Source organism: Schistocerca serialis, chromosome 2 (assembly GCF_023864345.2).
Source record: "Schistocerca serialis cubense isolate TAMUIC-IGC-003099 chromosome 2, iqSchSeri2.2, whole genome shotgun sequence".
Classification (NCBI taxonomy): domain Eukaryota; kingdom Metazoa; phylum Arthropoda; class Insecta; order Orthoptera; family Acrididae; genus Schistocerca; species Schistocerca serialis.
This window is the reverse complement of record NC_064639.1, coordinates 758,563,562-758,578,640: the sequence shown is the minus strand read 5'-3', so window position 1 is coordinate 758,578,640 and position 15,079 is coordinate 758,563,562. Positions and strand designations below refer to the sequence as shown.

Below are 15,079 nucleotides of genomic sequence, written 5' to 3'. Positions count from 1 at the left end.
TAGTTTTTAAGTCAGAAATAATAAATCATCGAACAGAACAATCCAGACTAATTAAGTGTTGGGTTGAATGAAAGTCGGATAGATAGTACTGGTAGATCAGGACAATATGACTCTGATAACAGATTTGTAATATTTTATTCTCACAATCCTTGTGTATGTGAGTAACTTGAAGCCTGACAGAATAAGACAGCAGGAAGCCAAATTGGTTCAATGTGATATTTGAATAACACTATATCAGTATTTATCACAACTGCAAATATTTAGAGAATTCAAAATAAGATTAAATGCCAGGAAAAGTCATAGGATCAACATACTTCTGGATCACTAGTCTGACACTTTAGCAAACTGGTTTACTGTCAAAATTTGCACAAGTACCGACAGAAACAGTTGTTATGCATCAAGCTATTTGTGCAAGACGCATTACATGCAGAAACATGTCACTGAGAATAGAGTTCTTCACTCCAACAGTAGGATGCTTGCTGGTGATCTGTCCATACCCTTGCTGATTGTGATAATCGGTACCCAAAATTAACGTGACTATTGGCCGAGAAAAGAATCAGACGCCAAACTGCTAAGCAATGTGAATTTAAATCTGACTAATTAATTGGCAACCAGTGGAACTAGTAACTTTGTGTTATCTACACAACAACATCAACAAGCTATAACAATAAAAAAACAAATGTTTCTGTCAATGAGGACAGAGATAATTTTCTGAGTGCTTAGGTTCCATAACAAAATGATACAGCTTCCAAAGTGAGAGGATTTTATTCATGACTACTATGATGAGAAACTTGGTACTAAGAAAGAAATACAAGTTCAAACTTAGAGAAAGAGATAAAACAAAAGTTTCCATGATGTAATTTATAGACTAGAAAATGGGCTCACAATAAAAACCCTGTTTAATTTGAAAACAAAATTATTTGTGAAACACACAATTAATATATCACAATGGTCAAATAACAGTAGTAAAATGAATCAAATATACCAATTATATATAACTAAAACTAAAACTTGCCTTACATGAGTTAGGAGAAAAATATCTTAATTATAAGCGATACATCAGCACCATAAAACATTTTACGTTACAAACTAATAAAGTAAGAAAGTTCACATACTTAATGATATGTATAATTCCACATTGCAAAATTAAAGAACATAAAGCTGACACCCTCACAAAAATAAAACTACAAGACGGTAAAAGTCCAAAGTTCTTTGTGTGGCAACCACAAAAAAGAGAGACAATCATACCAAGAAATCACTAAACTCAAAGATTATGAATGGAGGAAGATACCTTGGACTCTACAAAGAAACTTGATGAGAAATTTAAAAATTTCCCAAGGTTTATGGAGATGTGAAAAAGAAAAATTATGTCTCTTTGGTGAAATCATGTCCACAAGAATTTCAAACAAATGGCATCCCCGAAACACAAATACAGAACTGAAAATTCTTCTTTAAAGTGTTACTAGAAAACATAAGAATGTTAAGGTAAAGGAGAGAAGAAAAGCATAAGGAATAACAAAGAGAAAGAATGAAACAGATACAGACAAGCAAACAGGCAAGCAGCACCAAGTGGTTCATTCAACAAATTAATATTTTTATTATTGTTGTGTTGTTGTTACTAAGACTAACAGATATTTTCATTTAATTCATTTTTTCATTTTGCTACATGTAATAGTTTTATCCACTAATCAGCTACGGGGTGTTCAAAAAGTCTCTCCGCAGTGCCATACGACTGTTCACCTGCCTGGGTTACTTCCCTTCAAGTGGACTCTCCCAACATTCCTCTGTTTCGTTTATCTCAGCCAGCATCAGTAGTATCATTGGCGTGTGTTGTTACGCGTTGACGTGAATGTTTTAAGTTTAGTTCTCTTGTTTGTTTGCTTCGTTTTTGTCACTGTTAAAATGCTAACCATTGAAGAACATGTGTTTTTAGTTGAACAAGTGCTCAAAGCTGGCGGTAAATACACATTTTCAGTTCATCAAACATTTAATTCAGTTTTCCCAGAGAGAACACTCCCACATCGCGATACTGTGCGAGATTTGACTAACAAATGTCGAAGTACGGGTTCAGTGACAGATGCACTGAGAAGTGGTCGTCCTAGCATTTTGTCAGAGGATAAACTACTCGATATTTCCGATAAAATGTCTATTACTCCAAAAAAAATCGGTAATAAATGTGTTTAGTGAAATACTCAACGGTTATTTTCAACAAGATGGTGCAACCGCGCATACAACTTGCATTTCAATGTCACTGCTTGCTGATGTTTTTGGTGATTGCATAATTTCACAGGTACTTTGGTCTCCGCGATCGCCTGACCTAACACCACCTGAGTTTTTCTTCTGGGGTGCAGTGAAAGCAACTGTCTATAAAAACCGTCCAAAATCCATCGATGAATTGAAAGCTGCAATAGCCACTTTCACTGCTTCTGTTACACAAGAAATGTTACAGTTCGTGTTTGAAAACATGATTAAATGAATTGAATTGTGTATTCAACAACAGGGGGGACACTTTCAACATTTAATGTGAAAATTTGTAAGTAAAAATGAATATTCAATAAATTAATAACTTGTATTTCACCGAGTTTCATTTCGGTATATTCACTGTGGCATACGGCATGCGTAGCTAACAATCATATGGCACTGCGGAGAGACTTTTTGAACACCCCGTATTACCAAAATATTGATTAGATGTAGAATAATCTCCATAATGCAAGTGCTGCTGAAAATCTTCACATTTGTGCCCATTATCTAAACATGAATGACTCCAACTGAACAATGATGATATTAATCTTATGATCTAATTTTTCTCAGTGTTGAGAAATATTTCCTTGCAGCTAAGCAACATCTTCAATGGAGAAATATATTCAGACTTTTTTCCTTTGTTGTATTTTATGAGTAACTGTGCTTGAGTAATACACTCCTGGAAATTGAAATAAGAACACCGTGAATTCATTGTCCCAGAAAGGGGAAACTTTATTGACACATTCTTGGGGTCAGATACATCACATGATCACACTGACAGAACCACAGGCACATAGACACAGGCAACAGAGCATGCACAATGTCGGCACTAGTACAGTGTATATCCACCTTTCGCAGCAATGCAGGCTGCTATTCTCCCATGGAGACGATCGTAGAGATGCTGGATGTAGTCCTGTGGAACAGCTTGCCATGCCATTTCCACCTGGCGCCTCAGTTGGACCAGCGTTCGTGCTGGACGTGCAGACCGCATGAGACGACGCTTCATCCAGTCCCAAACATGCTCAATGGGGGACAGATCCGGAGATTTTGCTGGCCAGGGTAGTTGACTTACACCTTCTAGAGCATGTTGGGTGGCACGAGATACATGCGGACGTGCATTGCCCTGGAACAGCAAGTTCCCTTGCCGGTCTAGGAATGGTAGAACGATGGGTTCGATAACGGTTTGGATGTACCGTGCACTATTCAGTGTCCCCTCAACGATCACCAGTGGTGTACGGCCAGTGTAAGAGATCGCTCCCCACACCATGATGCCGGGTGTTGGCCCTGTGTGCCTCGGTCGTATGCAGTCCTGATTGTGGCGCTCACCTGCACGGCGCCAAACACGCATACGACCATCATTGGCACCCAGGCAGAAGCAACTCTCATCGCTGAAGACGACACGTCTCCATTCGTCCCTCCATTCACGCCTGTCGCGACACCACTGGAGGCGGGCTGCACGATGTTGGGGCGTGAGCGGAAGACGGCCTAACGGTGTGCGGCACCGTAGCCCAGCTTCATGGAGACGGTTGCGAATGGTCCTCGCCGATACCCCAGGAGCAACAGTGTCCCTAATTTGCTGGGAAGTGGCGGTGCGGTCCCCTACGGCACTGCGTAGGATCCTACGGTCTTGGCGTGCATCCGTGCGTCGCTGCGGTCCGGTCCCAGGTCGACGGGCACGTGCACCTTCCGCCGACCACTGGCGACAACATCGATGTACTGTGGAGACCTCACGCCCCACGTGTTGAGCAATTCGGCGGTACGTCCACCCGGCCTCCCGCATGCCCACTATACGCCCTCGCTCAAAGTCCGTCAACTGCACATACGGTTCACGTCCACGCTGTCGCTGCATGTTACCAGTGTTAAAGACTGCGATGGAGCTCCGTATGCCACGGCAAACTGGCTGACACTGACGGCGGCGGTGCACAAATGCTGCGCAGCTAGCGCCATTCGACGGCCAACACCGCGGTTCCTGGTGTGTCCGCTGTGCCATGCGTGTGATCATTGCTTGTACAGCCCTCTCGCAGTGTCCGGAGCAAGTATGGTGGGTCTGACACACCGGTGTCAATGTGTTCTTTTTTCCATTTCCAGGAGTGTATTAGCAAGAATGCTTGGTCAAATTTATATTCACCTATTAGCTCCGTCATTTTTGCAGCCATTCCAGCATTACTGCGACCAGCAGCAGTTTGGTTGGAACCGTAATCAAGCCACAGTGTCAACATCCGTGGCATAGACTGATAAATATATTTACAGCCGTATTTTAAAGAGCTTCCATAACAGTTCACAATTGCCAACTGAACATCTCTACAGGACAAACAGAAATGAATCAAGATATAAGAATTGCAGACAAATATTTGTGAAGGTTAAAAAATAATGTATGCAAGTAAAGCCTACTGACAGCACACATTGTTGCTTTTAGTATCAACATTTCAGTAAATTACTAACTTCAGGTTTTGAAATTCAATAATGTTAGTGAAATTATAATATAACTAGAGAGACGAAAAATCTACTCATCAAGTGATAGCAGGAAGAAACACACGTAAAATGCGCAAGCTTTCGAAGCCGTGGCTCCTTCCTCTGGCAGAACGGCTGGAGGGTAAGAAAGAAGGACGAAGGAAAAGGACTGACAAGGTTCAGGAAATGGGGTTACAAAAAAGTCACCCACAACCCAACATGAGGGGAGACTAAACAGATGGAATGAAAGGGAAGGACTGACTGTTGGTCAAATCATTCAACCAACATTCAATCTTTCCTTCTAATTCCGTCCGGTAAACCTCACATAACACGGAGTTCTGGGAGACTTTTTGATAACCCTCCACATTTCCTATAACTCATCAGTCTTCTTCCTTCATCCCCCTTCCTCTCTCTTCAACTATTCTGACAGAACAAGGAACCACTTCCTCTGAAAGCTTCCACATTTTCATAACTTTTACATGTGTTGTCTCATGCTGCCCCTTGGTGAGTAGATTTTTTTATCAATCCAATTATATTTTCAAGAACTGATTATTTTCTTGTATAATGTTAGTAAGCTAATACAAACTTTGATCAATTAGAATAATTACTCCTAAGAGGTGTGTGTGTGTGTGTGTGTGTGTGTGTGTGTGTGTGTGTGTGTGGGCGAACTCGCGCACGCGTGCGTGCGTGTCTATTGTTGACGAAGGTCAATGGCTGAAAGCTTTAACTGTGAAAGTCTTTCCATTGTGCCTATCTGCAACTCAGCTTCTCCGCTATATGGTGAGTGGCAACTTTACTTTTCATAATTTTGTTATGTTTCTTCCTGGATTTTCCATTGTTTGATATTAAAAATATTTACATTTCATTGTTAACATTGTTACATATGGTATATAAAATAATTAAGAGCAAACTTTATCGTTATTACAATATTTACTATGATATAAGTCCGGTATGGACTCCCATATTTGTTACTGTCTATCAATGGGAGATCCTTAAAACATTTAATAAATGAGGCGCCCAGAAGCCAACAGAGATAAGTGTAGTTTGTGTGATCGGGAGTCGAATGCAGCTCTGAACGGGTATGAGTGTCATCTGTTGAGACAGCAAGGAAGGTGAATGAGAGTTACACAGGTGTTGAGATCTGGCAGCAGAAATATGCACAAGGTCTGATTTTAACTGTATTTCTTGGTGGTCAAGGGAGATAACTGCAGAGCCAAGATCTTCTCCAAATATCACTCTCTCAGAAACTGTCTTGTGATCCAAAAGCAATAAATATATAAACTGATACAGACTCTGAACTCAACAACACTCCAGAACTTAAAGAATGAAAAGGATAGATTGCTACCAACTGTATACAGGATATATTGAGTTGCAGACAGGCACAACAAGAAGACTGCCAAACATGTGATCTTTCAGCCAAAAGGCTATCTTTTAAAGCAGACAACACAACAACGCACACGATTCACGCAAGCACAACTCTCACACCCACATGACTACTGTCTCTGACCACTGAGGCCAGATGTAAGATTTTCATGCATAATTTTGTGGAAAGCCATACACACACTGACCCACATAATGGGGATTTAAGAGTGTAGCTAATTGATGTCTCAATTGTGATGAATACAACAATGCACAGAATATACACTCAAAAGGGTGTATCAGGAAATCAGTATGTTTTTATATCTTCCAACATGGAAACTGGAACGTATTACTATTATCATGAGCAGCTTATGGCACTGGCACACAATAAGAGTTATCATTACTAACACAATAACCACAGCAAAATAAAAGTACTCCAAATTTTCTCTGCATGCGCAAATATTAGAAACATTTCTATGTTTTAATATTGCATATCTTCAATCATGTTTTGGATACAATCACCTGCAAATGGGGAGGGGGGAAAACCTCCGTAGGAAAGGACTGTGCAATCAAGTATGCACTGGAGCTGACTGTTCCAGCTCACAGGCCTGCCGTATCTTTAAGGTAGTTGAGTACCTCCAAACAACAGGGAGTATCTGGACTAAAAGAAAGCAAGAAATTTGAGAGAAAGATCCTCTGTAAGATAAAGTGTCAAAATATTCAGGATGGACATAACAGTTTACAAGGGAGGGGAGAGTGTACCAGATAAATGAAATATAAGTTGAGTCAATTTAAAAAAAAAAAAAAGAAGACTAAAATTTTAAGGGTATCTATTTAGGATTGATGAGAAGAGGCTGACAAAACATAGATCCCAGGAAGTAATGTTAATGGAAAACTACGAATTTATTCAACCTATGATGCTAACTAACCACCAGTTACACCACCAAGTGTGGAATTGTGCAACATGCGGTGAAAGTTGAAGTTAAAGAGAAACGTATTTATTGAGCTCGGATTTTCAGTAACCAGTTATTACTTCAGTTTTCCATTTATTGTGTTTCCTCCGAATTTGGAAGCCTCAATAGTATCTGATTACTGAAAATTCTTTCTTAGTAATATATGTTATTGTTATAGGGTTCCTCAGTCCATTACAGATAACATCAAGAAAGGAAGGTAGTCAACCACTAAACATTACTAAAATTCGGGGGAAAAAAATGCTACTGCTCTTCCAAAATAAGTAAAAGAAAAAAAGCACTATGCATTATCTTAGTACCATGTCCTTAACATAAAGTATAGGATCCTAAAACTTATGGTGTAATCAAACAACTTTCGATCTCAAAGCATCTCACTACAAAGCATGTAAAAGATTTTCACACCTGTACATATAAAATTACATACATAATGTCCAAAGTACAGTTAAGTACATGGCAGAGGGTACTTACCTTTGCACAGGATGTTACTGTTTACGCCTGTTATAACTGTCTATGGAGTGTGGGAAGAATGAATGCTTACATTCATCTGTCATTGTAATTAGTCTAATCTTGTCTTCATGGTTCCTATGAGAGTGATACACAGGAGTCTGAAGTATATTACTAAGTTCTTCATTTACTATTGGTTCTTGGCATTTTGTGAGTAGGATTTCACAGAAAAATTGGCATGTACCTTCAAGCAACTGCTACTTCAGGTTGTTCAGGATTACTGTGAGATTCCTCTGCGAGTGAAACAAACCTGTAAGCATCTGTGCTGTCCTCCTTTATATACAATCAATATCTCCCATTATTCATGTTATTATTACTTGATCAATTTTCTAAGATAGGACGCATAAGTGTTCTGTAACCAGTCTTCTTTGTAAATTAACTGAATTTTCCTAACATCCTACTAGTAAACCAAACTCTGCCACCTGCTTTATCTATGACTGGGCATGTGTGATTATTTTATTCCACATCAACACAAATACCTAGATGTTGATATTCCTACTGTAACTTCTGAAGTGCAAACATCAGTACACTAGTGCATACCACAAAAAATCTTAGTCAAATTAGGCTTACGGCTCATGAAAGGACAAAGGCACGGTATAACAGTTTGTACAGATATCATAAATGTTTTCCACATGTTATGCACAGAAACTGTCAGGACTTTTTACTGATGCGGCACACAGCACTAAAATATAAAAGAGAAACCAATAAAAACAGCAGAAAGACACATATAATACTTGTAACAACAGCAATTACAGCCTGATCTTCCTATGTTGCAGAGTTGTAACATTCATCTCAGTAATAAAACACTAAGTTAACTGAAAAGGTCATAAAATAGCTCACTTCAACTTTGGGGCAGGCTAGTGACATCAATTTGAAGGAACTGGCCATGTGCAAGTGGACTCGCGCACTGAGGGCTCCTTGCAAGCTTTCTATTGTCTATCCTGGAAATGGAGAATCTCAATTTTTCTTGTTTTCAATATATATACTGACAAGATATCGGTCCTGGGAATTCCAAGACTGCATCAAAATCTCTACAGTAGTTCCTCAGACTAGCCCAGATATCCAAAAAGAAATGAGCAGGTTAGGTCAGTTCATATATGTACATATACAAGATTTTATTAAATGTTTTCACTGCCAAAAGACTGCAGATCTTAATATGCGACATAAATTTGAACTTGATACAGCTATCTGTTCTTGAGGAAAAGAGTTGTTAACAGCCAGATAGACAGACAGACAGACAACAAAGCAATCCCAGCAGGTTTCCATTTTCACAGACTGAGGCACAAACCTCAAAAATTAATAAATAAAACTTGAAGAAACAACAGTCACTGTAACTTTTGATTTACTTAAACAGATAACTAGTTTTGACTTTACAGCCATCATCAGATATGTTAGACAAAAAACACAAAAGTGTTCAGAATTTGTGAAACATGAACCTGCAATGTTTCACAACATGTTTGTGACCTTGTTTCTTGTTTCAGTCTCTGTCCACACTGCTAGCAAACATTTCTCATAGTGAGTTCACATCATCTGCAATGCTATCTGTCGTACTGTTATCTTATGATATGCTACATTACGTTTTGAGTCGAGGAAACTCTAATGATATGTGGTGCTGCAATATTAATACTTGAAGGTTCAAGCAAACAAATTGAAAGGCATCAGAGTTGTTGGACGACGAAAACATACTACATAAGAACTATTAGGAACCCAAAACAGCTGAATACAAGACATGACTCTGATTTCTGTAACTTCTCTCAGATGTCTACTGATTTTGAATTTCTGCCAAATATGGTATCACCATTTGTCAAAAAAAAAAAAAAAAAAATCATGAATGCCATTACTGTCAACCAATGACTTGCTGCTACTCTTCATTTTTTGGCAATGAGAGATTCATTTCAGAGCTGTGCACAATTATTTCACACTTTGAAGCAAGCTATATCTCAAACAGTAATGAAAGTTTGTAGAACATTGGTGGCATCCTGAAAGCTTATGAAAAGTTAAGTAAATGAAAAACATTGTTAAACATGCATACTATCAAATTTTTATTCATTTGGTATGATTTCACACAAATCATCGAAATTGCTTCCTGAGCAGTGCTATCAGCTTCAGGATTGCTTATGGATGTGATAATACCAAATGTAGCAGCAGTTAAATCAGACATGCCTGCTCTGTCGTATGCGGCATATCGAAACCTGCTGCACTGTGGAAAAAGCTGCACAGTTTCGGTACAGGGAAGCAAAGATATGATGCTGTTTATCAAGCGTCTGCAGAAGAATTAAACGATTTGTTCTCAACAGCTGTAAACTGCCACGCAGTGACAAATTACCAGCCCCAAGATATCAATCTCTCGAGAGACAAGTTTTTCCTAAAACATGTCACTACCGGCACAGTACACAAGGCAATTATGAGAATCTCTTCCGAGGCAGTAGGAAATGATGGAGTGAGCATTGGCATGATTAAGAATGTCATAGACACTATTATTCCAGTTATCACAGACATCTTCAACCTGTCTCTTGTCAGTAGTACATATCCTACTAAGTGGAAGCAAAGTTTAATTCAACCTATACCTAAGACTGACAACCCTAAGTCGCCAGGTGACTACAGGCCGATCAGCATACTACCTGCAATATCTAAAGCCCTAGAATACATCGTCCACGAACAGCTGACGGATTACCTCAAAACTCATAACATCCATGACAAATATCAGTCAGGCTTTCGAAAGCACCATAGTACAGCAACTGCATTAATCATAGTAACTGATGACAATAAACATGCTATGGACAGACGTGAAGCTACCATCCTAACACTGCTTGACTTTAGCAAGGCTTTTGATACAGTTGACTTTGGTATATTACTAATTAAAATGAAACAGCTGAATTTCTTAAACAGCGCAATACACTGGTTTGACAGCTACCTCAAAAACAGAAGTCAACAAGTCATTTGTGGGTCGGAAAAGTCATCATGGAAAAACGTGCGCTCTGGAGTTCCCCAAGGCTCCGTCCTTGGTCCATTACTCTTCTCACTGTACATTAATGATATTTCTCCAGTGATTCACTCCTGCAACTACCATCTATATGCCGACGACATCCAACTGTACATAAGTGCAAGCCCCAAGAACATTGCTGACACAGTAGCAAGTATGAACCCAGATCTTTGCTCTGTTTCTCGATGGACACAGAACCTAGGTCTGAAACTAAACCCCAAGAAATCCCAGGTCATACTTATATCTCATCCGAAGTTAATCAGCCAGTACTTTCGCGAAACAGTCCCTCAAATACTCCTCAATGGTACCCAACTACCATACCAAAAAACAGTAAAAGATCTTGGAATAATCTTGGATGAACACCTAAACTGGGAAGAACAAACAGTCACAGCTTGCCGGAAATCGCTCTCCTCCTTACATGCAATTTAAAACTTTAGAAAAATATTTCCAACCCATGTTAAACAAAAATTAGTCCAAACACTAGTCTTGCCTAATCTTTACTACTGTGATGTAGTTCAACACGGCACAAATAGTGAAAATTCGAGATGCCTTGAGCTAGTGATGAATGCTTGCGTTAGATATGTGTGCAATATACGGTTGTATGTTCATATCAGAACATCATACTCCCAGCTAGGTTGGATACGCCCACATAAGGCATGCAATCTCCACACGATGTGCTTGCTTCATCAATTTCTTAGCCACTGGTGCCCCCAATACTTATCTTCTCACATTAAACACCTATCATCATTCCATAACTGCAATACCAGATCGGATACGTCTAGCATCTTGGCTGTACCTTTACATAACACAAAATCTTTCTCCATGTCATTCTCCATCTCAGCCATACGACTATGGAACGCGCTCCCCTGTGATCTGCATCTTATCCAGAACCACTCAACATTCAAGAGGGAACTCAAAACTTACATATTAGGGACGGTATAGCCACCATTGTTGTGCCCCTCTCATCTCTTTCTTTCTCCTCTCCATCATAACTTCGAATTTTACCATACTATTTCTCTTCCTCTAACCTATCTACCTCTTCTGTATCTCTTCCACCCAATTCTATCGTCTTATGTTTCTGCTCAATGAGAATAACTCACAAGCTGCAAGAACATAACGAGAAAATTCCCAACTAGCAATAGGACTGACATTCATAAAAGAAAAATATGTTTATTTTCAAATACGTAGTCATTACTATTATTATTCTTGATTGTTATAATTATTTTTTGATTGTTATAATTATCGTTGTACTACTGTTATAATCTCTATTTTTTTTCTTTAACATTAATACTGTATAACACGTTATATGTCCTTAATGTTCTGTACAAACTGAAATTCGTTCAATCTGAGTATGCCTGGTTAGGTGTAAGAGAGGGCCTGAAGGCCCTAATCTTGCCAGGTAAAATAAATGCATAAATATATAAACTGCAGAGCTCCTTGTTTTTTATTGCTGCTACTCTCTGCTTCAAGTATTCCATAAGCCTCATCCATTACTCTTTTTCTTCGGAAAAACTTGAAACAACATACAAAAATACAACACCTAACAACTCTACACAACACAAATTAAAAATGTATGCTAGTGCTGTGCTGCGGTAGCCAGCCTGAAACACTGTATCCTTTTATCTGTACCAATATTGCTACAGATAGCTGTTTCCACATTTCAAAACGGTGTTCGCATATACTAGCTGGAAATATAGGTTTTGAAAACATGTTTCATGAGTAGAAAATCCATTAGAAAACAGTAACAAAGAAAAACAGCACTGGGTCATCAAGTATCAACAAAGAAAAACAGCACCTTAGAAAATAGTAACAAAGGAAAACAGCACCATTATGAAATAGTAACAAAGGAAAACAGCACACTGTTAGAATATATTAAGAAAGGAAAACAGGATATTAGAAAATAGTAACAAAGGAAAACAGCATATTAGAAAATAATAACACATGAAAATAGTCAAAAGATTATATTGTGACAGGCTTTTTGTTGTGCCTATCTGCAACTCAGCATCTCCACTATATGGTGAGTTACAACTTTCCTTTTCATAATATTGTTTCCGTGAGTAGTGTATATGTGGCTTAATATTTAAATAATGAGCTAAAGTGCCAGTGGCCATGGTGGAAGGAACTGTGATAGTCATTTATTTTAGTAAAAATACACCATGGATCAATCAGTTTACCATCACAGCCTTCATTCCGAAACACTGCTTCTAGCAATGACACATCATTCGCTGGCTTTACCAGGTCACAATCAAACTATAAACTTGTAGCCCAACCTAGACCACACGTTACACTACAGTTTAGTCTGTCACCAAAACAATTGCTCCAAAAAAGTAGTAAAAAATATTGGAGCTCTGGTGGTGGTAATTTCAGACTCTCCTTCATGACACAATATAATCATAAATAAGCAGTTATGAACATTATACATTTTCATTTCCAGTGCTCTCATCTCTCACTGATCACATAAAACTATCCTCCCACCGGCTATGTAAAACTGACTCGTTTCTAACCCAAATACCACAGAGAAAAAGCACCCTAGCTAGCTCTGCCCATACTCTATACATTGGTGGCGTGTCACCTTATTCCGTCCCCATGGATGCAAGTGTACATGGTGTATAAGCATTCTGTGTGACTAGTATTTGTCATTACAGTTACTCTTTGATGTTAGAGGTATAGACTATTCCATGTTACTCTTTACAGCAACTGTTAAGCCTTCCATGCTTGTAAGCTACCTTGTAAAGACATGTTTTATGTGGAAATAAATGTTCATTCTATCAGATACCCACATATTGATTGACAAATGTTTTGGAATCTGCATACATTCCAGGCCCGACGAAACTTTGTTTGACCACTCTAATAGTGGCCTGCACTCCTGGATGTGCTAGCCTGTGATGCACTCGGAAGTGTTGGGACCCAAATGGACGCGCTTTCGGTCCAGATAGGTCAGAATACAATTTAACATTTCCTTCAGGCATCACAACACAATGCAACTTCAGCTGTGCTGCTTGTTTCAACAGGTCTTGTAACTCACCATCATATTGCTGGGCCTGTGTGAGGGCATCAAAATCAATGGTAGCTTCTACAGTTTCAACATGCGAGCATGTATCTGCTGCCGTGTCCACATCATCTACACATGATAGCACATCTGCTGGTACATTCAGCTTCCTTCATATATAAGCAATGCAGGTGGTGATTTGGCTAATGTAATCTAAATGGCATAACTGCCTTGGCAATGCTTTCTCTGGTTTTACAGCAAAGGCATATGTTAACAGATTGTGATCCACATAAATAGCAAACTGTCAGCCCCCTAGTAAATGACTGAATCCTTGACTGAATCGTAAGTTGCATAAAGTTAGCAGTTATAGGTTGCCAACGTTGCTGTGAAGGTGACAACTTGTGACTGAAGAATGCTATGGGCTGCCAACTGTGGTATTAGCCATTATAAAAACCTCACATGATATTAGCACAGAAAGATGTCAAAAAGGAAGCTGGGATGAGTAAGAGGTGGACAGGACGACTTTAAAAGAAGTAGAAATTGTTTAAATAAATTGAAAAGACGAGAAAAATTTGTGGCAGGTAACTATAGAGGAATCATCATATCAGTTTGTGAGGTAGAAATTGGTAAGTCTATGAACAAGAAAATTATATAAGTTACGATTACCATTCTAGTGAGAGAAATTCCGGACATAGAACTAATATACTGTTTAAGCCCACAATCTTAAAGAACCTCCTTATGAGTAAAGTTAAGAAATGATCACATCCTTCTTCATAAATTGTTTTATTTTGCTTCTTAATGATCTACACACTTATTATAAAATGACATGACACATACTTGAAAAGAGGTACGTACAATATATATAACCTTACCCTCCTTTTGTATCACGTTCAGCTTCACTGAAATTCTGCAAAACACGATCATAGAACCGAGCAAGACTTACATAACCTTTCTCCCAGCAAGCGTACATGCTCAGAGCACGATTGTAGTTACGGACTGACTGCTCAGTATCTACTTTCAGCATATCATCATTGTAGCGAGCATAAAGAAGTAGTGCCTAAAAAGAAATTATTGTTCATTTGATTATTAAATATTTCACTACATTTTAGTAGGCAAATGGTGTTCTATTGCAGAAGAATAAAAGAAAACAAATTATTGGCAAAAAGTGAATTGACATCTAAGGTACTATAGGCTTCATCAAATGTAATTACAAACAATTAAGCACAAAATTAAATATGAATATCACTAAAAGTCACAAATATGGTCAAAGACTTTAATTCCACTGAGTTTTGCAATATGTAAGGCTATGACAGACTCTTCAGAAGAGCTCAAGGATTGCCATTCCACAATTTAACAGGGTGGGCTCCTGTGTTTGGCTCTTTCAGTTTTTAAGCTGGTGTCTTTTACTAAACATTTCCCAATACTTTATTGACATTGAAACAAAATATGTTCAAAGAGACAAAACTTACATTTGAACTTAGCAACAAACAGGAATATGGATACTAGCTATATCTTCCAAATACAGTCATCTGTAATAATGAATGTTCTTCACAAATGTTTGCAGAAATGTCCAATACACTG

At 38.6% G+C, this 15,079-nt stretch overlaps 1 protein-coding gene across 1 annotated transcript in view; it reads right to left on the bottom strand.

Annotated features, from left to right (window-relative positions):
* The window catches only part of LOC126457965 (serine/threonine-protein kinase ATR), a 359,569-nt gene that overhangs the window by 67,132 nt on the left and 277,358 nt on the right, over window positions 1-15,079 (bottom strand). The window contains exons 32-33 of the mRNA XM_050094723.1: window positions 14,371-14,555; window positions 4,370-4,542 (exon numbers count right to left, since the gene is read on the bottom strand). Coding sequence (XP_049950680.1) covers window positions 4,370-4,542; window positions 14,371-14,555 — 358 coding nt within the window. The remainder of the gene's footprint in view (window positions 1-4,369; window positions 4,543-14,370; window positions 14,556-15,079) is intronic.